The 23,586-nt window shown below is 37.9% G+C and overlaps 2 protein-coding genes across 3 annotated transcripts; both read left to right on the top strand.

The window, feature by feature from the left end:
* The first annotated feature begins 462 nt into the window (after window positions 1-462).
* Window positions 463-3,127, top strand: c1qtnf9 (C1q and TNF related 9). Its single transcript, XM_039667034.2, has 3 exons — window positions 463-814; window positions 1,073-1,135; window positions 1,562-3,127. Exons 1-3 carry the CDS (start codon window positions 628-630, stop codon window positions 2,329-2,331), a joined length of 1,020 nt encoding a protein of 339 aa, XP_039522968.2. The 5' UTR covers window positions 463-627; the 3' UTR covers window positions 2,332-3,127.
* Window positions 3,128-3,513: 386 nt separating this feature from the next.
* On the top strand, window positions 3,514-23,539 carry spata13 (spermatogenesis associated 13). 2 transcript variants are annotated; one of them, XM_039667031.2, is made up of 14 exons: window positions 3,514-4,263; window positions 11,728-13,152; window positions 14,197-14,235; window positions 15,083-15,541; window positions 17,351-17,495; window positions 17,614-17,732; window positions 18,024-18,203; window positions 19,416-19,601; window positions 20,634-20,813; window positions 20,889-21,121; window positions 21,572-21,701; window positions 22,004-22,376; window positions 22,480-22,554; window positions 22,993-23,539. In XM_039667031.2, the coding sequence occupies exons 1-14, from the start codon at window positions 4,255-4,257 to the stop codon at window positions 23,172-23,174; spliced, it is 3,735 nt and encodes a 1,244-aa protein (XP_039522965.2). In that variant the 5' UTR covers window positions 3,514-4,254; the 3' UTR covers window positions 23,175-23,539. The 2 variants fall into 2 exon arrangements, with proteins under 2 accessions (XP_039522965.2, XP_039522964.2); XM_039667030.2 differs by having other exon boundaries at window positions 11,725-13,152.
* The last annotated feature ends 47 nt before the right edge of the window (window positions 23,540-23,586 follow it).

Below are 23,586 nucleotides of genomic sequence, written 5' to 3'. Positions count from 1 at the left end.
TATAAAGCTTAAAGCCAAATGGAAAAGCATTATCCATAAGGTCAAGCGTTGGGTTGCATTTGCAGTGTCACTGAACTGGAAATGTAATCAAGATAGAGTAACACCCATGTGGAGCTGAATGGGGGCATGTTCATTAAGCAATGAATTGCATGATGCTCTTTAGACTAACTTTATGACTGTTCAGTAACATTTATAAAGCAACTAAATCAATCATGGTAAATTAAAGCACAAGATACTTGGGTCACATAACATCCCAAGCTCTCAGGGAATTGACAGACTGACTTTCATGATGGCTTAGTTTAATATTAGCTTTACTCCACAATATAATGAATATAAATAGCTTTTGGCAAAACTCTATGCTAATATGGATTGTGCAATAGCATGTTTCAGGTTGATCATTATCTAAACTAAAATATAAAAATGAATTACAATTGAGGACACAGGTGATGTGTAACATATTTGGGTAAAATAAGTAATCTAAACAACGACATTCTGACCAATGAAATGGCAGGTTTGCAAAGTCAAGTCTGAAAAATCTTCAGATCTTTGTGCACATTCTATGTTTTGTGCCTCCTCAAACACAGCGAGTGTTCTTGGACTCTTGCTGCGCATGTGCTTGAGAGGAACATGCTCTTTCCCAGACAGATTTTTATGCTTTTTCTAGTTGTATTGTTCAATTCTGCAGAGCAGAATGTTCCTGACAAAAATTCTGGCTGTGTGAACGGTCACCCTGGGATCCCTGGAGATCCAGGACACAATGGAATGCCGGGTCGGGATGGCAGAGATGGGGCCAAAGGTGATAAAGGAGATAGAGGTAAGAATGAAAGCAAAAATGTCTTGACTCCAGTTAATCAGTCACCTTTAAGCTAAGGTATGATGTCAGATAGGTACACAAATTATACATTGTAAAAAAAATTCTTTGGAAAGATGTTTGCCATACTGTTTGACATTAAAATGTTAAAGTCTGAGACACTAGCGTTGTTATATCAGATTGATATAATTTTGACTTCCTTACATGTAATGTGTTTCACGCAATACATACACAAAATACAACTGTTTATATTTTCTAAAGGTGATATAGGAACATGTGGAGAAGCTGGAAAAGTCGGACCAAAAGGAGATAAAGGAGAACATGGTAAATATTGTGTGGTCCTTTTCTAAGTCCTCCCATATGGCAAAAAAAAAAAAAAAACATAAATACATAATATGCATACACAAAATGCATATTTCTATTATTAAAATCTAAAATATATTTACATAAATATATTTTGATAAGTTCCAGGTAGTTATATTTCCTCATATATTTATTGGTCATTTATTATACATTTATTTGTATTGTCCAAAATATATATATATATATATATATATATTTTTTTTTTCCAAAATTGCAAATTAAGATATAAGATTGCAAATATATTTTCTTGCCTGCCCCTTAAAGTACATTTTATAAGGTTTAACTGTATGCATATAATTAAACATGTATGGATACAATTCAGTTGAATAGAATAGAGTCAATATTAATTTCATATGACTACTTCTCATGAGATTGGTGCTTTTTCAGGTGTTCCTGGCATAGCTGGAGTGAAGGGGAAGCGAGGAGACAATGGAGAAAGGGGCCCACCTGGCAAAATGGGGCCTCAAGGCTTCTCAGGGCCACTGGGCTTGAAAGGCCAGAAGGGAGAACTTGGTTTAACAGGACCACAGGGCATCAAAGGGGACGTGGGTCCTATAGGCCCTGAAGGACCACAAGGAGACATTGGCTCTAGGGGAGACAAGGGCATACAGGGTCCTTTGGGGCCCCCAGGGCGACCAGGACCAAAAGGTGAGATCGGCCAACCAGGTATCAAAGGCAGCATTGGTGTTCGTGGTGAGAAAGGGTCAAAAGGGGATATCGGGGAGCAAGGTCCAAAGGGGGACATGCCTGAGATACCAAAAAGTGCTTTCTCAGCTAGACTGAGCGAAAGCAACAAGTTACCTCCTATTAATGCTCCAATTCGCTTTGATAAAATCCTCTATAACCGTCAGGGTCACTACAACCCTGAGACCGGCCGCTTTACTTGTGCCATCAGCGGAGCGTATTTTTTCTCCTACCATATCACTGTCTTCTCTCGCAATGTCAAAGTGGCCCTGGTGAAGAATGGTCAGAAAGTGATCTACACTATGGACAGCTACCAAACAGGTGAAGACCAGGCTTCTGGAGGGGCAGTCCTAGAACTGGAGGTCGGAGATAAAGTGTGGTTGCAAGTGGCTGATAAACAGCTATTTAACGGGTTATATGCAGATGAAGACGACGACACTGTTTTTTCTGGATTTCTTCTTTTTGCAACCTAAAGATGCTGCCCCGAAGAGGAATACAGTGGTGCAAAAGCATGCTTTAAAAGAAAATATTTAAAATCCACTAAATGGTGTTATAATTTTCAATATAATTGTAAATCATCCTCTGTGCTTCTTAGATCCGAGATGAACAAAAGCTTAAAATCGGCATGAAATGGAATTTGTGATTGCCATTTTTCTCTATTGTGACGTTTATTTGATTTAAACGTCTTCTCTGACAAGAAAAACAGTGAAAGACAGGACTTGATTTTCTCAATTGGGAACTGATTGGGTTGTTAGCTCTCATGTGAGTGGAAGGTTGCTGGAGAAGAGAGATTTTTGTCCCACCCTCACGCTGACACCATCAGAGAAGAGATGGGGGAGTGAACTTAATATTTAGGATGAATTATTTAGAATCTAAAAAAATGATTATGGATATTTTATAATAAGTCACATTCAAGTCAAATCACATTTATGTATAGCGCTTTACACAATACAGATTTTTTCAAAGCAGCTTGACATTAACTAGCAGGATAATTAGTGCTGTAAAATTAATCTGTTATGAAATTAATTCAATTTCAGCTGTAAAGCATTGTCATTATTCAGCTCAATTTAATTGTTTCAATTTGGTTGAATAAATGTCAGTGTTGCACCGGTCATAAATTATAAATGTAGGCCTACTGTATAAATGTACTGTAGGCTAAATGTAAATTGTGACATGAGTTCAATTCCAATAAGCAGCCCTACAGCAGATAATAGTGTATTATTTAGCTTAATTCAGAACATTGTTGTTTCAATAAAGTTCAAAACCTGTGTCAATGTCAATGTTTGTTCTTATTAAACACTGCAATATATTCCATACAAAAAAAACAGGAATTGTTCATTTTGAGGCTTTCAAGGTCATGCATGGGGTTGACTGCTTGTGGGATAAATTTGGATACACATCTGCCAAATGTGTAAATAATATGCAGGCTCATTGGAGAATTTGAATGTTACCCTTTTGCTAACATTTGTGCATATCCCACTCTGTTACAATCATTTTAGCCGTACAATGAGGTAGGAGGCGATAGGAATGGCCAGTTAATTAACGTTAACTAACTAGCAAACACTTAGCACTGAGCTATGAGCTAAAACCACTCAACACTATTTAACATCCATAACACACATCATGGCATCCAATCTGGCGATTTTGCGATGACAAGCAGCAGTAAGATGTTTCTAACGAAAATCTAAAAACCCTTTTTACTTAATGTTTACAAGGCAGGCAGGACAGAACATACGCATGATTTATTTGATTTAATGTCTGAAACAAGTCTGCGGTCGTGATAGTCAGAAGAGATTTCTAGATTTTCTAAATGTTAAAACAAAAAATAATTACAGGACACTGTGATATCAAGCATATTGATATCGCTCTGGTGATTTTGGCTAGCGTCCCGTGGGCAACTATACAAACCGCCCTGTTTCTCCGCCCCGAAGCAAAAGCAATCAGCGCAACAAGTGCACTGATGCTGTCCTGTCGCGACGCTGCCTGGAGTCATGGCTCTCTGGCTGAGCTTTTCCACCGCAGCGAACCAGCTTTAAAATTTCAACGGAGGCTGTTTGGACCCGCAAATCTGCTTCGTGTCCGTTTGGTTTCGGTCATGTGTTGTTAAATTGCCCGAAGGAGTGCTCGAGCCACACACTTAATGGAAAGTTTTCCGTCCCGGTAGATCTGTGACTACGGGGTGTTTGTTCGTGTGAATCACGCACCAGACGAAATATTGGCTGGTTTTTGTTCACTTTGTACTTTCGCATTTATCACTGGTCTGTTTAACGATTTCCGCTAAGTTAATATGCGTAATTCGTCGGACATTGGACTGTCGGAGGAGTTAGCAGCGGCTGACGATTCGATCGAAGCCGCTCAACTGTTGTGACACCCGGCCAAGACACCACTCAAGAAGTATGATAAAGGTAAGATTCCGCGTCTAAATAACACATAATTTTGGGGTTTATTAAGAAGGGAGATATTTATGTTCTTTTTATTATTGTTAAAATTACTCTATATGTATGTCACGTGAATTTAAAATGTGCGTTCATGAGTTTGGCAGCACTTTATCATGTTGCCAGTGCCGTTGGGTTCAAAAAGGAAGATGAAGGGAGGAGGGGGGTATTGTGTATGCGTTACTATCCCACTTGTTGCCATAGTGATGTGGGGGGTGTTCGAGCGCGCAAAGCTTGTAGGGAGATCGGAGAAGACGAGGAGGGGGTTGGTTGGGGTGGCGAGGTGCTTCTTAAAGAGCTTTATAGAGAGACTGAGTTAATTAAACTCACAAATAAACGAGAGCTTTTTTCTTCTGTGGAAAAAAAAAAGAACTCTGTAATCGCCTTCATTCATTCCAGCAGCCCGCTCTTAAACCTGAAATATTTGTTTTGATCTGTATTGCTTGAAAGGTTTTCTTTGTGGTGGAACCAAAAGGGATATTTTTTTCTGCTAACGCCGGTATGGAAAGAAACAAATATTTCACTCAGTGTTTTATAAATCTGTTTCTCAGCCAGGGACCCAGGGCACACTATGGGTCATCAGCAACACTGGTGCAAATAGTGGGACAAATGACTTAAACCAGGTTACAAAGGTCTGCTGTTATTAACTGGTTTAGCTGGTCTCACAGTCTGGCCAAGCTGATGTTTAGCTAGTTGGTCAGCTCTTTTAAAACCAGCTTGACCACACTGTGGGAGACCAGTAAACTTTATTTATCTAAAGTGAATATATTTATTTGTTACACTACCCTAGTTAAAACTACCCCAGTTTTTTTTCTCAGGAAATATTAGAGAATTTTAAAAATGTGATCTGAAGGCCTGGAAAATATTAAAATGTCATGAAATATTCTACAATATATATATATATATATTTAGTTATACTGAGCTCTAAAATATCTTCTGAGATAAATACAATGTCTGTAAAATGATATTCTTTGATATTATAATTCATTATAAGGTTTAAATGATTAAAATCCTTATCCTATAATCACTAACAACTGGAGTCATGGAAATTCATTGATCAAAAAGTCTGTGAACATACACTTCTTGACGCTTCTAAAACGACGAATATAATCAAGGTTAATTACGTTAATCTGCATAACGTTTGAAAACAAGCAGCTTTGTCATTATTAAAGCCAAAGCACCAGAATTAAAGTATTTTAGCCTACATGGGGGGCCTTCGAAACACTGTCTTTGACAGCAGGGGTCCTCGGAGTACAGAAGCACATTAATGCCCTGTAAAATTGATTACCTTTAGGTCTGTAAGGGACTCGTTTCTCATACTGTAATATAATGTCTAAAGTCCACCACACGTTTGCAGTGTGCTGCAGTTGGCATCATAATTTATAACAGATAAAAGAAGCTTGCCAGAAAAAGAACGTCACTGAATTTGTAAAGTTTGTTAGAAGTTCTATGCCCCGCACTTTCGCTTCTCTAAACAATTGCTTTGCTTTAAGACGTCAACACGTCTGTGCTGGAATGCACTCCTCCACACATAATGAGAGTTTTCCTTATCACAAGACACGCACAAGGAACTTTAATGCCTCACTGGGTGCCTCCTAAGCCATGACTGCCGTAAATTAAGACTAAATCTCACTTCCCACCCCTCTTCTCAATGATCTCACTCTCATACCACACAAATGCATTCATGTACTAAGTGTTTAATGGTGTTTTGCCTTTGCTTGAATGTGCTTTTGTATTAAAGTCATAAGTCATAATTCCCTGAATTCTATGAAAAATTACCAACAAAAAGTAAAGATCTGTAATTATTAATCCCATATTCTGTGGAAAATAGTCATTTTTTGGGAAATATACTGGCTGCTCCAAAATGACTAATAAAACACCATAAATGCATGTTCACACCCAGAGTAATAACTATAACGCTAAAGATATAGTTCTAAAAATCACTCTAAATGTAAAAGATCAGCAGAGTCCAGACTACAACTATAACGATAATAAGGCCACAGTGGAACGATATCTTTGGAATCACTTTCAGAACGATTTTTTTCCAGCTGATGAACGATAACAACAACAACAGCCAATCAGAATCCATCCTACTCTAAAGAACTCGAGCATTTAAAGCGGCAGATGACTCAGCATGCACTATTAGCGTGTGGGCGCTAATATTATCGGTATAGTTATCTTTGCAGTTATCTTGGTGTAAACGCGCCTTAAACATACCATAAAATTGTTTCATATGACTTTTGCGCTATATATATATATTTTTTTTTTTTTGAGTCTGACCTTATTGAGTCACCATTGATGCAATTCACAAACTTATTGTATTCTTCTCGTTATTCTTAGACTATCAGTTTAACTTATTTAAGTCTGTTTCTCACCCAAAAGCTATCCTCAGAAGACTTATAATATAGTATTGCTTCCTTTTTTCAGTCCCCATTCATTGTAATTGCACAGAAAGTGTAACACATTTATAATTCAGATCCAGTCCTTTAGATTTGGAATGACATGGGAGTATAGAGAAAGTTCTGACCTTTCCATATAGCTTAGCCTTGTTTTTCTCAAATGCATAGACATGCCATTGACATGTTTTCCACCAGTGGACATGGAGTAGACAAATGCAGGTCATGAAACAGGTGAGATGAATGTGGTGTCAAATGTAGCATTACTTGACGCTTCCCATGCCTGAAGCAGGCAGGGTGTGTCTGCCTCCTAACTATTCTTGTTCTCCCTGATAAAAAGGAGAACTGGGTCGTAATGTGGTAGGTAGTATCAGTAACCAAACAAAAAATAATAAATCTTTGCTTTCGTGGTCTTTCTGTCATACGCCAAACCTATCAGACTGATTGAAGGTTATTGCTTCAATGAACATTCAAGCACGCTCTGCATATGTGTCTATGTGTGTGTGTGAGTGTGTTGTTGGACAGTATGCAGATATATTGATGCTAGTCCAGACTGATAAAGCCTTATAATCAGATTAGGACAGGGAGAGGGGTGCTGCACATGTTATCATGTGGGTTTGAGCGAGTATAGTCTTGTCGGAAGGGATGAGGAAAGCTAGAGTCCTTTAGCATTTCATTGTGAAACTCATTCATCCAGTGAAAGGATCATCAACGGGTGAGTCAAATGAGATTTTACTCTCACTTTAAACCCTAAAACACAAGATAATCAATAAGGGATACAACTAAATCTGAAATTATCAATGACTAAAGGGCGTGGCCGTGTACTGTATCCAAAATGAAAGAGTAAATAAAGAAAGCATTGGCATTCCATAGTGAGGTGACAGCATGGCAAGACTTGCTCATCTTGATGGGCAGATCATTAGAACTTGTGTGGTTGGTTATTCTTAGGAATTTCCTTAGTCAGGAAGCATCATTTTGGGCTTATGTGCTTTTTATTTGTGCTGTACTAAGTCATCCTTAACTGTTGACACCTTCATTTTGAAAGGGATAGTTATAAAATTAAAAATAAATATCCGGTCATCTTTTACTCACCATCATGTTGTTGTAAACCAATATGACTTTTTGTTTTGTTTTGAGGAAAGCAGAAGATATTTGTGATGAATGTTTAATACAATGAAAGTCATTTGGTTCCAAAACAATAAAAAAACGTCATACTGATTTGGTCAAACATGAGGATCAGTAAATGATGACTCTTTTCATTTTTCCTTCACGATTTGGGGTAAATTTCTTATTGTGATTTCTCTAATAAAAATTGTGATTTAAAAGGCAATTTTTGGTTTTGTTTTGAAGCTGTGCTGGTTTGTAGTGCTGCAAACAAATGGCCCAAAATGTTGTGGTTAGATGTCATGATGACTAAAAAAAGTATCATGTTATTATTACTGCTACTAAATAAAATATACATGTAAGATTATACAATTAAAAACAGTACTAAAATTACAAAAGGGATTTTTACCTGATCTCGCAGGAACCCTTAACTGTTACGAGGTGCATATGAATTTGTTCGATGTGAACATATCCCTCCTTGTGTTAAACTTCTTATATATGTACGTAGTTTGATGTCTGGTAAAAGGAAGTATACATTTTCTATCCTCCTCTGGAGTTGGAAAATGAGAAAATGAGTTGTGGACTGTTTATAAAATAAAAGCGTGCGTGGCTTTAAGAATGTTGAGTCAGTGTTTAGTATACTTGCATCAGTGCATATTAGTTGTAGGTGTGTTTGGGTGTATAGAGGCTTCTGTAGGCATGCTTGTGTTTATGTTTGTCTGAGACCTTGTTTAGGGAGTTTTGTTTGAGCCTGATTACAGTTGGTATCTGCACAGAGATTGTTTGAACTCTTAATTAATTCTTACTCCGCATCAGTGATGATACAGAGGAGGAAGAGTAGGAGAGAAGTTCAACTTTAAACTCGGATACGTTGGACGTGTGAGTAGACTGAGGAGTGACTTGAAAGTTGAATTAATTGCTTTCTTTCAAAGCTCTAGTTAAACAAAAAGGTCAGATGGCAGCTTCTTCCTCATGCCTCGATGGAGCTGAGTGCTAATGGGTAGCAGGACTTGAAGTGATAGAGATCAGAGTTGAAAATTGAGCTAGAATCAACCTATACTCACACAGCAAACAAGACAAAAAGTCAAAAGGTGCATGTGGTTAATCTATAAACGGTGGTCCCAAGAAGTATTTGAACACTCAAGCCACATTTAATGTATGAATGAATATAACAAAATATTTATTTGAAAGAAAACATGTTTCAAGTAATACATGTCGCAAACAAGTACATGACATGTATTTAATTTGTTTTGACACCAGCTGATTAAAAATAGTTTTTGGCAGGGCTTGGCAATAACTTTTTTGCTCACCAGCCACGGTGGCTAGTGGTTTTCCAAAGTTACTAGCCACTCAGCATTTCCTCTGGCCACAATTTTGACATCAATGCCATGGGGAAAAACTCATTTATATATTTTTAATATTATCTCATAATTTGACGGCGGGTATATTAGGCTGCTGTCACTTTAAGATCTTATGCACAGACCCATTATACTGTTAGACATGCATTTTATTTCTCAACTTTACAAATACTTAAAACACAACTGACTGCTTACGTGCATATTCACCAAGTCTGGCTTTTGGACATTATTTTATGTGTATTTATTTTGTCAATTTAAGTGCAAAAAGCAACAAATAAGAGCTCCATTCATTACTGAGAGGCAGCTATATGTGCGCGCACTTTGGGTGAGAACACAAAACTGCAGGAATTAGTAAAATGATGCGTAATATGTGCAGTCCCATGCAGAAATTCAAGCCCTGTAACACCAACAATATTCATCCATTCCAGAGCAAATGAAACAAGCGAGTGAGGGGAGCCGGGTTTTTGTGTCAACTTGCTGTCGGAGACAGCTGCTATCATCTATCTATTCTGTTTAAAATGAGTTTTCAGATATTTCAATATCAAAAATCTATACTTTTGACAACACTGCATTGATTGCACTTAGTGTTTTTTTTTTTCAGATGCCTTTTTAAAAGACTACAATTGAAAACTGTATTATCTATAAAATTCAACTCGCCAAAATACAAGCCCTGCCTTTAGTTTGAAAAATGAGAAATGGAAAGTTAGTTATGATGAAGGGTTTGATATTTTATGTAGAAATTGTTTATAATTTGTACACAGTGGGTTGACCCTGAACAATTAAATGGTCATAAAATATATAATGTCAAAAGCTTTGATTTCAGAGATTTGAGAATCAGCTCAAAAAAATATATTATGTTTTTAATTAGATTTTTTTTTTCACAGCAAGTGCTATGATTTATTTTCATCTGTGTTTTGTGAGCATGTCTGAGAAAATATAATATTAAAATTGATGCGATTTATTTGTGATTAATCAGTTTATCAGCATATCGTGCTATCTCTGTTCATACTTACTCTGCAACAAATGGGTTAAAAAACAGCTCAACCTTCTAAGGTCTACCCCTCTCTCCTCACTCAGAATATGGCTAGAAAATCCTGGGCAATTTATTACATTAATCACAATGGATTAGGGTTTTTCATTGCCTAGTCATGCTCGCAAATGCCTTTCATCATAGCGAACATCACACCAGGCAACAACCTCCACACCCTGGTAGAGGGGCCTCTCTTTCTCAGGAATTGAAAAAGCACAGCCTAAATCTTTTACAGGAAATCTTACAGTACTTCTGTAACCTACTCATGAGCAAAGCTCTCATGCTACTTAGTACCGACACCCTCCAATTTGCCAGATAAAGGCATTATTCATCCATAGCAGGAATGTTGAAGCTTAATTTACACCTGTGTGTGGATAAGTACACTTTGAATTACTTCACCTCTGCTGAGTTTTTAATATTTCATAGGTCAAGTAAGCAGACCGGTAGTATAAGTAAATAGTTTAACGTTAAAAATGTGACTTATCAAAGTTATGGTTATCACAGTGGTGTTGTATTGTTTCATTGAAGTGTGTTAAAAGTTAAGATCTTCCTCAGACAAAAAAATGGGTAGCCTAATTGATCGTCTCACTCCACGTCACATGCTTTCTTTGTTCTTTGTTCCCAGACTTGATTTGAGTTAGTCAGCTTGACTTTTTTTGTTACAGAAAAGAGCTATACGAAATATATATAATGTTTTGAACATACAAATGCTCTCTTTCTTAAATAAAAGTTAATAAAAATGCAGGATCTTGTAAAATTATATAATGCACAGTTTATGTTTAAAGCGTATCACTATTTATTACCAGTGAAGGTTCAAAATATGTTTTCTCATAAAGAGCAGTCGTATAATTTGAGAGCATTTGCGGTACCAATGGCGGGTTCCACAAGGTCTTTATATGTCTCTATGTGGGGTTAGGTTGTGGAATAATCTGGGGCTTGAATTAAAGTAATGTCAAGGCATTCAGAATTTCAAACATCTTTACAAACAAAAGGTCTGGTCCCATTACAGGGGCAATGAGGTTTGATTGTATTCATGTGGTGTGGTTTGTTGGATCAGTTATGTACCCTTGTGGGATTCCTTCTATCATTGTTGGTAGCTGTTTGTCATTGTTATGTACCCTTGTGGTATTCCTGTTACCATAACTGGTAGCTGTCTGTCAGTATCCTTGTGGTATTCTGTCTACCATTGTTGGTATTTCATAATCATTGTTACCTGAGGTAATATCTGTATATTATGATTATGTATGGCATGTACAGTATGTGTGGTTTTTATTTTATTTATTGTTTCTGTTTTGTTATTATCCTCTTTGAGATTTTTTGTTGTTGTTGTTTTGAAGGAGGAAGCGGTTATAATTATTTTGTTGTTGTTTGTATAAATTCTTTGACAGATCGGGGTTGGGTTCAATGAGTTTTACTTCTCCCCACTCCATTTCAAGCATAAGTGTATACATTATATTACATTGTTATTATCATTACTGTGCTGTTGTTACACTATTTGCTTGAAATAAATAAATTAAAAATAACTTTCTTTGATCTGGTTCAGCAGGCACCTTCGTCGGACCCGCAGGGATCCTCTCACAACAATGACCCGCAGAGTGACTGTTTCACAAAGGAACAGCTGATGAATCCAAATCTGAGGTCAGATTGTAGGGTCCAGGTGCAACCGCTGCTATCCGAGGCTTTCTATGAGGAGAACCATCTTAACAGACTGAATTGTCAAGCCCAGTCTGTTGCCGAAGGCCAGGCCAAGCTGTACCCTTCCAGGACTGTGCGTCTGTTTTCCACCCAGACAAAATGTGAGGACAGTAGAGGTCCACCTGTCATGCCACAGGCTTGGTCTGGATTGGCTGGTTTCCGCGTCATGGGCTCTTTCAAAAAACTGCGGACTTCTGTGCTCCAAGGAATCCAAAGCCGGAGCAATGCGATGTCTGGCGGTCAGGAGAGAAACATGTCCTTGATGCTTGAGGATGGTGCTAGTTTCTTAGTAACCAAACGAGAGGGCGCGACCAATCAAACCCAGGAATATGACAACATGACGAATGGGACGTCTCAAACTGGGAAGATGTCTTCGGTTTCAGATGAGGATGATTGTGAGGAGGAAAATGGTGGGTTTCAGAGGAATTCCCACTTCTCTCAGAGTATACGCAAAGCTTATGCGGCAGGACGGATCTCATTGCTTGACGTAGTCAAGACCGACAGCCCACCCACCAGTGAGCCTTCTCCTAGCAACACTGTGGAATCTGCTGCACCTTGTAAGAACCTTGAGACTCAAGAAAATGTTCTCAAAAGACTAAGCAAAAGTGCAGATAATCTACATGTCTTCAAGAGCCATTTTAGACGCAAAGTCACCTCAACTGAGCCACAGAACCCAGAATGCACTCATTCTATAATTCTTCAAAGGACCTCCAGTTCCTCATCGGTTGACTTACAGGAACATGGTACAGTTAGGAATCAAAGCCCCATGAGGTCGCGCTGGCATTTGCAAAAGCTTGTCGGTAGTTTAACAGACCTGACTGTCAAGCGTAAAAACACACCAGACCCCACTCCCAGAGTACCGCTGTCACCTTTCAGTAGGCTACATGATGACTACTCCCGCAGAACTCCCTGCGTATCCATGAGTGGGCGTCAACGGAGGCCTTTACCCACTCCTAGCAAAGCCCAGCAGGCCAATGCTCATGAACACATCCCAACTTTACACCCCACTCCCTCCTGCCCCGCCGTTTATAGCTCCACCCTAGATGACTCTTTGGAGCCTCCTAGCAAAACAACAGCCCTCGTAAGTGAGTCTGTCCAGGTGGCTGTGTCCTCAACAGGCCTTTGTTCAGATGCCCCAGTCTGTCCACTGGAAAAATACTGTGAACCTATGGAGTGCCATCAAAATGGAAGAAATGGCCACTACTCTCAAATGCCAAAGCAGTGTTCAAGTCCAAGTCAAAAGCAGACAGTCAATGGCCTTAACGCTAACTTGGAGGTAAGGACCCTATATTGTTACATTTAATATGTTGGCCTTTATCTCCTGACAACATTCGTGGTGTAATGTTGATTATTACCACAGAAAAATGTGGCTTTCAATATAAAAAAAGTACAGACAGTACATGAATATTCACAGTTATAATTGAACTACAAGATTTAAGGTAAGATTTGCTGTGCGCTTTCATGTGTAACTTTTTTTGTCTCTCCTCGAGACGATATTGATTACATGTTTTTGTTGTTGCTTGAATTAGTCTGACTGATGATGAGCAAGGTCGGACAATGACTTTTCTTACTGACTGTCAGATTGTAGATGTCAGATGAACCATTCCTATAAAGTCAAAGAGGTCATGGTAATCTTATTCTAAACATTTAACTGGAATAGACCAGTTCATTGGATGACCTTGACCTTTTCACAGGAAGTCATAAATTATTACAGTAGACAGATTTTTGTCGAAGCATTAACTTTTGTGCTTCGCGTCATGTGTCCACACAGGTGACCCTTGTATCTGATGATGCAACCACAGCCTCATTCTGATAAGTTTTAGTAATCGATCAGGACAAATCCATGCATTTCATCGCTCTGGCTTGATTAGATCACCCCTTCCAAAAAGTGTTATTGGATGACTGACATCTCATTTGGCAGTACTTCCTTTGAAGTGGTACATTGCTACAGTGTCACATGGGCTGCTCAGCTGTGTGCCACACAGCAAGTAGAGTTAATGATTAACCAATGTTTATGATTAGCGGGATTGCTTAAATGCAGCTCTTGGACCTGTGTCTGGACACGTATTAACAAGGACAGTGTCTCCTCCCCAGAAGAACCACCCAAGGGCTGAAGTCCAGTAACCAAGCTTGCTTAGGCACAAATGGACTCCAGTAGGTCAGGGAAATTTAATAGAAAGATGTAGACAAGCTACAGCGAGCCAAGCTCAGCGAAACTTTATTTTGCTTATCTATTTGTGTTTCTGTGTGCATTGATGTGTTTTCATTTATACTTTGAGTCTTCCTCACAATGGTGCTGATTTATTGTGTCCCTTTTCAGTGTTTATGGACTGAAGAGAGAGAAACTGATGATCTTGAGGTAAGATCTGTTTTTGTTTCTATTGCTGATAGCAAAAATTACATCAGCACAAACTAGAAAACTAAAATGTGCTTATTTCTTTTGTCAAACAACATTACTGTTCTACAAGTCATATTTCTGAATCTATCTTGTCACTGTCACATGGCTAATTTGTCAAATTAAAATAGTAAAAACCAGTAATTGTTTCATCGTATTCAGTCATTTTCCAACATAAGTGCGCCTATGAATTCAGTTATCACTGAGTGACATTCATTAATTTCCTGTATAAAAATATTTGTAGTAAATAAAAATACTGTAGTGCATTGCATGTTTTTGTGAAAATATGCCTACAAATAAAATCAGTGGTCTGTTTTAGTGGTTAAGAAAGTAGAGTTAATATAGTCATCGTTAATATTGAGTAATGGCTGATATAAACAGGGTAACTAGTTACCCAGACAACAAATCACAAATCCGGCCCACGTCTGATAAACGTGAATTCCACACGTATCAGATGTGGGCTGGATCTGGGCGAAACTGTTGCTGTCTGGGTAGACAATTAGCCTCTAAAACCACTTTTTTATGACTTTATTTGTTATATGTTAATAATTTAATTTTAATTAATCATTTTATTTAATGAATCCGTAATCATTATTCATCTCTCTGACCTAAATAAACTCAAATCTCTTTAATGTTTGTTTTAGTATTTGTATTTATCACTGGGTCTTGAACACATTAAAGGGGTGCTTCAGAATTTTGGATATTGGGCTTCATTTCCAAGTTAACCACCCCTTTAATGTAATTTTTAGTGATCATTCATCGGACATGTTAATAGAATAAACTAACCGCTGGCATTTGATTTCTCCTCTAGGCTTCATCAGATGACCTAGTCAGAAACGCGTTTCTCAAAAGTGATGCGATCTCAGCCACTGCTGCTTCATCTGTCACAAACATCTGTTCCTCAGAATCTCCATTGGCAACTCCAACAACACCAAACTCTCCAGCCTTTTCCAGTGACTCTCCCACTTCTATAGTGCCTAGGAAAAGGGCAGGGCGCTCCAAACCCCGTCCAGTGTCTGACTATGGCCATCTGGCCAGCACAAAGTACTGCATCCCAGAGGAGGACAGGGAGTCAGAGAATATGGACTACACTTCCCAAAAGGACTACAATAGCAATGGCAGCTACATAGAGAGCAACAGACCTGAGAATGGTCATTTGTGCGCTCAGACAGAGAGCAGAAAGAGACGTCCCATCTCAGTTATTGGAGGAGTGGATCTGTTTTCATCCCCAACTGCTGAGCAGAAGGACGACACTGAAAGTTTGCCTTCTGTAAGGCCTATTGCACTTTTTCTTTCTTCTATATATGTATATATTTTTTACAAAAAAAAAAAAAAAATCAGAAGTAGAATAGATTTCCCAAACACTTCTCTCTATCTTTTATTATTTGGACAAACGATTGTCTTGCCTCATAGGTCAAGAAAACAAAATCTTATTGTCTAACAGTCTTTTTATCTATTTATGCCTGCAAAGGGCTGTCACAGAGACAAGAGTCGAGATGGAAATTACAGTAGCTTTAAGGCCATTTTGCCTTTTTAATGAAGAGCATTTGAGACCTGACAATAGAGAGGGGCTACATTGAGACATGCTAAAGGCCTGATTCAAACCCATGTGCCTTTGAGTACTACTGCTATTTATGTGTTACCAGCATGTGTACTTCCTTCTATACCATGGCTCTGATAGGCCTTGTGGAGTTTGAAACCTGCTTACATTGACATTTATTTTGTGAGTAGTCTTATTTTTTGTTCATTGTGACATTTAATTTATATAGTATAGTATATACTATATAAATTAAGTAGTTAACAATTTAGTTAGTGAAAATAATTTACAAGGCTATTTTAGAGGTTCTCTATCTTATAGGCTCAATCTTTAATAAGATAAACATGTTTGGTGATCTAAACATTAATATGGTCCCATTAGGTCTCTCCCTTGGGGTGTAGCATTATGAGTTTATAATGTCATACTTCAGGTAATTTGACAGAACTGTTCAGGCCCTGATTGCAACTGATTTTGTTATTTATCAATATGCTGCTTTGGGTTGGGTCATGTTAACGATTCCGATTCTGCTTATCGATTCCAAAAAGGTAAAAAACAAAAACACAAAAAATCAATCACATTTATCTAAGTCTTATTGCGAAACATTTAATCGGAGCTGAAAACCATGAACAAAAATCAACAGGCTGAAGAACACAAGGAACTTTTGCCTGAACATTGATACGGTTTAAAAAAAAAGTGTTTTAAGTTTTTCAGGAATCCTGGGACAGAAACTGTAATCATAATGTAAAATAACACTGGACTTTATAAATAAAATATACATTACAAATATAGTTACAAAAGTTATTCAGTCAAGAACAGCATTGTTTTTTTTTGTTTGATTAACAATATTATAGAGATGGAAGCAGGAATGTTAAGCTGCTGTCAGATATTTATGACTGTGAAGGATATTTTGACATATTTTAAGTCTGTTTAAGTGGAAAAAGACACGGTAGAGAACTCAGTTTAGTATCGGGCATCATACAGTAACGAGCTCTAGGCGGCTTTCTGTGTACACAACGTTTTGGATGTGTGCGTAGCACAGAAAGCAGTGTGTTGTTTTAATTGTAAGTATTTATACCTAATATTAAAGTGGTATTTAGGTTTTTACTAATGCCTAGATAAAATGTGTCCAGACAGGATTTTTATTATTGTTTTAAAGTAATCAGAATAGTTATTATTTTATATTATAGTAATAATTGTTTGTGACATTTATTTAAGCATATTTCCAACCAATAAACAAAAAAAAAAAAAAAAACATATGAAACTAAAATAGGCTTCATTTTCCTTATTCAAAATTAATATTTTCTTCTTTTTAATTTCTGGCAAATATAATTTAAACATTTCTTTGTGAGATTCACCATAACATTCAAAGCGTGTAATGTTACGCACTTGGCCGAGGGGATAAGCAGGCGTTTCAGTGTTTATTATCTCGCAGGTCATTGTCCTGCTCTGCTCAGTCACTGAACTCTAAACATAAGGCCTGCTGGATGGTGGGCTCCTTTTAAGGCTGCTGATTAAAGTCTAAAATGTCATGTTTTGTTTCAGCCGGTTTCTCGTCCACCAGTGCCCTCTCACAGAGTGCCTCCATACCGGGCGGTGTCTGCCCGTCTGAGACCCTGCGTCTTCTCCCAAAGCACACCTATCGGTCTGGATAGGATGGGACGACGCAAAGGGCGCCGCTTGCTCAGTGGTTAGTGTGTTTTTGTTTATATGCATGTATATATAAAGGGCTCAGTGGTGTGATGGAGAGGAAATATTGAGTCTCTCGTGCATAATTCCTAAGCTCATTCAGTGTGGTTGTATTATAGATGGCAGCTCTGATGCAATGCTCGATGACAGTGTTAGTGAGGAGGATGGCAGCTTTGAAGAACTGACTGAAGGAACACCATATCTCCAACCAGAAGTTGATCTTTTTACTCTCAATCAGGTTGTGAAAATCATTTTTTAAATCATTTTATTGCTGTTTTCACTTACAGTCTGTTATACAGTCCAGGTCATATTTTATATTCTGTGTATCTTATCTGTTAATTCACGTGTTTGTATGCAGAGTTGTTTAATTATATAGTATATACACTTAAACAACTGTGCATACAAACACATGAATAAACAGATAAGATACATGGTGCATGATGTCACCCTATACAGTTCTTATCATATAATTTTATCTGACCTTTATCCTCAATATTTTAGCCTGACTTTAATCTTTCTCCTTCTCCAGTACATACAATCAGGCCATGCCGTGTATGCAGAGGCCCTGTGGGATCATGTCACAATGGAAGAGCAGGAGCTGGCCTTCAAAGCCGGGGAGGTGATCCGGGTTCTGGATGTTCGAGAGCAGGACTGGTGGTGGGGGATGGTGGGGGACCGCGAGGCCTGGTTTCCCTCCAGTTTTGTGCGGGTGAGTCGCACTGTGAGCCTCTTGGAGTAATGAACGTGAAACGAAAGCTAGTTCAAACACACAGATCTTAAATCTAATAATTAAACACTTGAACCTAGTAAAGGTCCCAATAAACTCATGGCAAAGTTGTTTTTTGTTCAAAGTTTGAAATGCCTTTGCAGTGGTATACTGTTAGGAAACATCCCGATGCCATCCACTCGGCTAGAAACGGCATTTAGATGAATATGTAAATGTGTGTGGTGGACTTTCCTCTCAATCGCAAAATAAACGCACAACAAAAATGACCAATGAGAAACCAGTAGTTAAGAAAGCATCTAATTATAGCAATCTGAATATGTTTACATGAGCTCTGCAATTAGTTTTTCCAGTCACGTCACGTTTATTTGTAAAGCTGTTTATAAAAGAAATTGCTTTAAAGCAAGCAGCTTTACACTATTAAACATGAGAAGAGAGTGTCAGTGTTTCCTTCAGTTAGAATGGGCTTTATGCCGAACGTCACATGAACAAACAGGAAAACAGGTCTCATTGAATCCACTTGTCGGAGAAAGTTAACGGCGGTACAAACTGACGGCGATATATATAGGCTTTTAAGGTAATCATCTACCTTAGCTAGTTCTTTTTATGTTGCCGTTTGGTCCGATTTTAACTATCTAAATGTTACTGAGAAGAAGAAAAATATAAAGGATTTTCTGGATGGACATTGGATATGCTCATCTTTGTGCTCAAGATGTTTACTTTTCAAGAAAGTTTACTTCGGAAAGCTTTTTTAAGCTCCTGGAACAATTTTTGTTTTGGCCTGATTTAGTTTGAAATTACACTAGAACAGTTCATTTTTTTTTTTTTTTCGCTTGAACTATATCATGGCCCTTCACGGTTGCTCCAGGTGAGACCCGAAATGAAATAGATGTGTCATTATGAATGCATGTGCTGCTGATTGACTGGTTTGGAGGAAATGAGGGTGTACAGAATGGTGTTTTATTTTTTCAGCTCTAGATTAATGCATTCCATTGTAAATCGATGACTCTTTCAAGATCCAACGAGATGAGTCAATCAGACACAAAGAGGCTGTAGGTGATTTGATCTAAACTTCCTGTAAAAGTGGATTAACCAGTTGCCTCAATCACAGTTGATTGTTGTATTAAAATTGTGTTGCTCATGGTTACCCTCAGTTTGATCCACTGAAATTGACTGTAATGATTTGTTGTCATCAAGGTTCGAGTGAATCAGGGGGATTCGAGCAGTGACAGTGTGGAGAGCGTTCCAGGTGCGGAAGAGTCGGTCCCATCAGATGCACACAAACAAAACTCCGAGCACAGGAAGCAGATGAGAGCTAATGTGGTCAAAGAGATCATGGACACAGAGCGCATTTACATAAAACATCTCAAAGATATCTGCGAGGTGAGCCTCCTTCCAAGCCATTTCACGTTGACCACCTTCTGTAGTTTGTTTACTGGTCTGTGTACATGCATCATAAAGGAACCCTTCGTCAATTTAGCCTGAATGGTAATCAGCTTATCATTTTAAATATGAGATTATGGTTGAAACATGTTTGCCTTCTTTCAAGATAAAATTATCTCCGAGTATAGGTGTAGTTCTGGGAGTAGTAACTCCACCCTAGAGGAAAGCAGGAATACTATTAGACATTTTTTTGGTCGTTCATATTTTGTTTTTGAAAGAAATTAATACTTTTATTCAGCAAGTATGCATTCAATTAATTAAAAGTGAAAGTAAACATTATGTATTTACAAATCAATTTTTTTTAAATACTTTAGAAACTTTCTTTCCATCAGAGATTCTTGAAAAGAAAAGAAATTCATGGTTTCCACAAAAAAAATTAACCAGCACAACATTTGTCAATAGATATGTTTCTTGGGCACCAAAAACACAGTAAAATAGAAATGTATCTATTTATTTTTAGTTATTTTTAAAATGTAATAATATTTGTATTACTGTTTTTACTGCCATGGAGAGCATAAGAGACTATTTTTTCAAAAACATTTTTTTTTTAAAAACCAACCCCGAACTTTTGAAGAGAGGTTTCAATACTTAAGTTGTTCAATACTTAATACTTATGATGAAGATGATGAGTATTTTTTTAGTCCTTTACACCATTGCATATAAGGTAGTTTCACAGCAGTATGATAAAGTGTGATCATGTGACTTCATCATATTGCTTTTTTTATTTGTTTCTTTTACTTTCATTAATGAGTTTGTACTGAGTTGCATGTAAACTCAGAAGTAAATGGCTCACATTAATAAATGTCCTCTGGGTGTTCTGTACAAACTTCAAATTTGCATAATAGTAACCGAAAATGGAACCTTTCTCATTGCTGACCTCTGCTGGTAAAATGCTTAAAATAATTGTGAAGTGAAGGAAAACTTTCCAAAGCAAAAATCTCTAAAACGAGTATGTTCATTTTGTTGTTTTAGGGATATATCCGTCAATGCAGGAAACACCCTGGCATGTTTACTGAAGCACAGCTAAAGACAATCTTCAGCAACATCGAGGACATCTACAGGTTCCAGAGAATGTTTCTCAAGGACCTAGAAAAGAAATACAACAGTGAAAATCCTCATCTAAGTGAGATTGGCTCCTGCTTCCTTCAACAGGTACCTTTACACGCACAAGAACGTTCTCCTCACAAATTGCACGCATTTCTTTACATTTCTTTTTCTCTCTGTCAGGAGGAAGGTTTCTCCATATACTCTGAGTACTGTAACACGCATCCTGTGGCGTGTGCCGAATTACAGCGATTGATGAAACAAGGGAGATATAAACACTTCTTTGAATCCTGTCGTCTCCTACAGCAGATGATCGACATCTCTATTTCTGGCTTCTTACTCACACCTGTACAGAAGATTTGTAAATACCCTCTTCAGCTGGGAGAGCTTTTGAAATACACACCCAAAGACCACAGGTAGCTCATTGTCTTAAAAACACTACCGTTCAAAAAGTTGGGGGTTGGTATGATTTTTGAAAAAGTGTATTATTTTCTCAGCAATATCCTGAAATAATATTACAAATTAAAATAACTGTTTTCTATTTAGATTTTTTTAAATAATTTATTACTGTGATGTCAAAGTTGAAATTTGTAGCATCATTATTCCAGTCTTCAGTGTCACATGATCCTTCAGAAATCATTCTAATATGCTGCTCAAGAAACATTTCTTATTATCAGTGTTGAACAGTTGTGCCGTTTAATACTAATTTGATAACTGTCACTTTTGATCAACTTAATGCGTCCTTGCTGAATAAAAGTATACATTTCTTTAGGAAAAAAACTAATTCTTACTGACCCGAAATTTATTGTGTATATTTGTACGTTTTTATATCAAAATGATAATAATAATAATAAAATTCTCCTCAGTGACCACGAAGGGGTGTGTGCCGCACATAAAGCAATGAAGAACGTGGCAAGTTTGATAAATGAGGGAAAAAGGAGACTTGAGAGCATCGACACCATCGCTCACTGGCAGGTGGCCATCCTCCACTGGGCGGTCAGTGACAACACATATCTACACTGTGGTCAACATTACTCTTTATTTCTGAATTATTCAAGGTAGCAGCCATATCCTCTGATCTTTTTGTATAAAGAAATTTGATTTGGCAGACGTGGTGTGCGTGTCTAATGCAATAAGATGTTAATTGGATACCACGTTGATCTGTTTATTAGATTACTTATTAGTCAATACGCTGGGTCATTCACAGGGCTAAATGTGGCTTTGTGTACAATTTATAGAATAATAATTTCAAGTTTCAAACAAGCTGTTCAAAGCAATCCTTCTTTCGCTTCCTTTAGGGTGATGATGTGTTAACGCGAAGCTCCGAGCTCATCCACTCCGGCGAGCTCACGCGGCTAGTACGACCCGGTAAGACGCAGCAACGCAGCTACTTCCTGTTTGACCACCAGCTGGTGTTCTGTAAGAAAGACGTCCTGCGGAGAGACCTGCTACACTACCGTGGCCGTATGGACACAGACCTACTCGAGCCGATCGACCTGCCTGATGGACGGCACGCTGAGCTGGGCCAGCTGAAGAACGCGTTTCTGCTACGGCATGCGGAGAACCTGAACGTGCTGTGTGTGCTGTGCTGCAAGAAGAGCCAGGACAAGCAGAAATGGCTCCAAGCGTTTGCTCAAGAGCGCAGACGGGTACAGGAAGACCAAGAGATGGGTGAGTCTCACGGCTGAAGGCATCTGTAAGGATAGGAATATACCAGTGTATTTAAAGTGTGCCATTTTCTCTTTTCTTTCTTTTTTTTTTGGCCTCTTTTCAGGGATGGAGATCACTGAGGCCCAGAGGAAGCAAGCAGTTCACAACGCCAGGAAATCTAAACAAGGCAAAATGAAAAGTACGTCCAGTCTTTCAAACTATCTTTGTGTGGGTAGTTTTCGATTTGAGTTTTAAATGTAGTATTTATTTCGATCATATTTTCATTTTATTTGTCATTTTTAATTTTGTTTTTTTTAGTTATAATTTGTTTTCTAGTTTTAGTTTTTATCTTAAAGGAGTAGTTCACTTTTTAAAAAAAACTTTTGCTGATAATTTACTCACCTCCATGTCATCCAAGATATCCATGTCTTTCTTTCTTCAGTCGAAAAGAAATTAAGGTTTTTGACGAAAACATTCCAGGATTTTTCTCCATATAATGCACTTTACTGGTAACCAAACGGTTCAAGGTCCAAAAGACAGTTTCAGTGCAAACTGCAAACTGTTCAAAGGGCTTTAAACGATTCCAGATGATGAATAAGGGTCTTATCAAGTGAAACGATTTTCTGTCTGCTTCCAGAAACGAATTATTCTGGTCATCCTGTTCCTCCCCACCATCAGCCCCTACATCCTCTCCATCAGCGACATGTGACTGTGCCAACCAGCATCCCCCAGCAGCAGGTCTTCTCTTTAGCAGAGCCAAAGAAGAAACCCTCTCACCTGCTGTACTCACTTGCACGCAGTGCCCTCTTCAGGAAATGACAAAGAGACACTTTCTGGTTTTATGTCAAACTGAAATGCATACACACGAATATGTATACTTATATACGTATAAGCAGGTATGTGTAAATGACGTGTGCCTTAGTATAAAGGCTCATTATTTAGCCTTAACTAAGTCAGTGTGTTAGTATGGGAAGTGTTTATCTTTTTGTGAAAAAAGCTGCTTCCCTTTGGGTTTCTCCCATTCGCCGTCTTACACAATGTATTTTATGAGTTATATTCAGATTTTTAGCTACATGACTAAATAATATTATTGCTTTCCAATCCATGAGGCTGGAGCCTTGAACGGTGTAAAAAATCAAACACTAACCTGATATATGTTCTGTAAATAAAGTTGAACCAAATATACACAGTCTGTGCCTGAATGTTAAAAAATGTTAATCTAAGTTGCATG

This window comes from Pimephales promelas, chromosome 22 (assembly GCF_988280905.1).
Source record: "Pimephales promelas chromosome 22, fPimPro1.hap1.1, whole genome shotgun sequence".
Taxonomy (NCBI): domain Eukaryota; kingdom Metazoa; phylum Chordata; class Actinopteri; order Cypriniformes; family Leuciscidae; genus Pimephales; species Pimephales promelas.
The sequence above is the reverse complement of the archived record's forward strand: the minus strand, read 5'-3'. Positions and strand labels throughout refer to the sequence as shown.

Excerpts from the sequence above, each read along its gene's own strand:
- c1qtnf9 (XM_039667034.2), top strand. The coding sequence starts at position 628 with ATGCTCTTTCCCAGACAGATTTTTATGCTTTTTCTAGTTGTATTGTTC. Across the intron at positions 815-1,072 it reads AGGTGATAAAGGAGATAGAG|GTGATATAGGAACATGTGGA; the intron begins GTAAGAATGAAA and ends TATTTTCTAAAG. Across the intron at positions 1,136-1,561 it reads AGGAGATAAAGGAGAACATG|GTGTTCCTGGCATAGCTGGA; the intron begins GTAAATATTGTG and ends GTGCTTTTTCAG.
- spata13 (XM_039667030.2), top strand. Across the intron at positions 14,236-15,082 it reads GAGAAACTGATGATCTTGAG|GCTTCATCAGATGACCTAGT; the intron begins GTAAGATCTGTT and ends TTTCTCCTCTAG. Across the intron at positions 15,542-17,350 it reads ACACTGAAAGTTTGCCTTCT|CCGGTTTCTCGTCCACCAGT; the intron begins GTAAGGCCTATT and ends GTTTTGTTTCAG.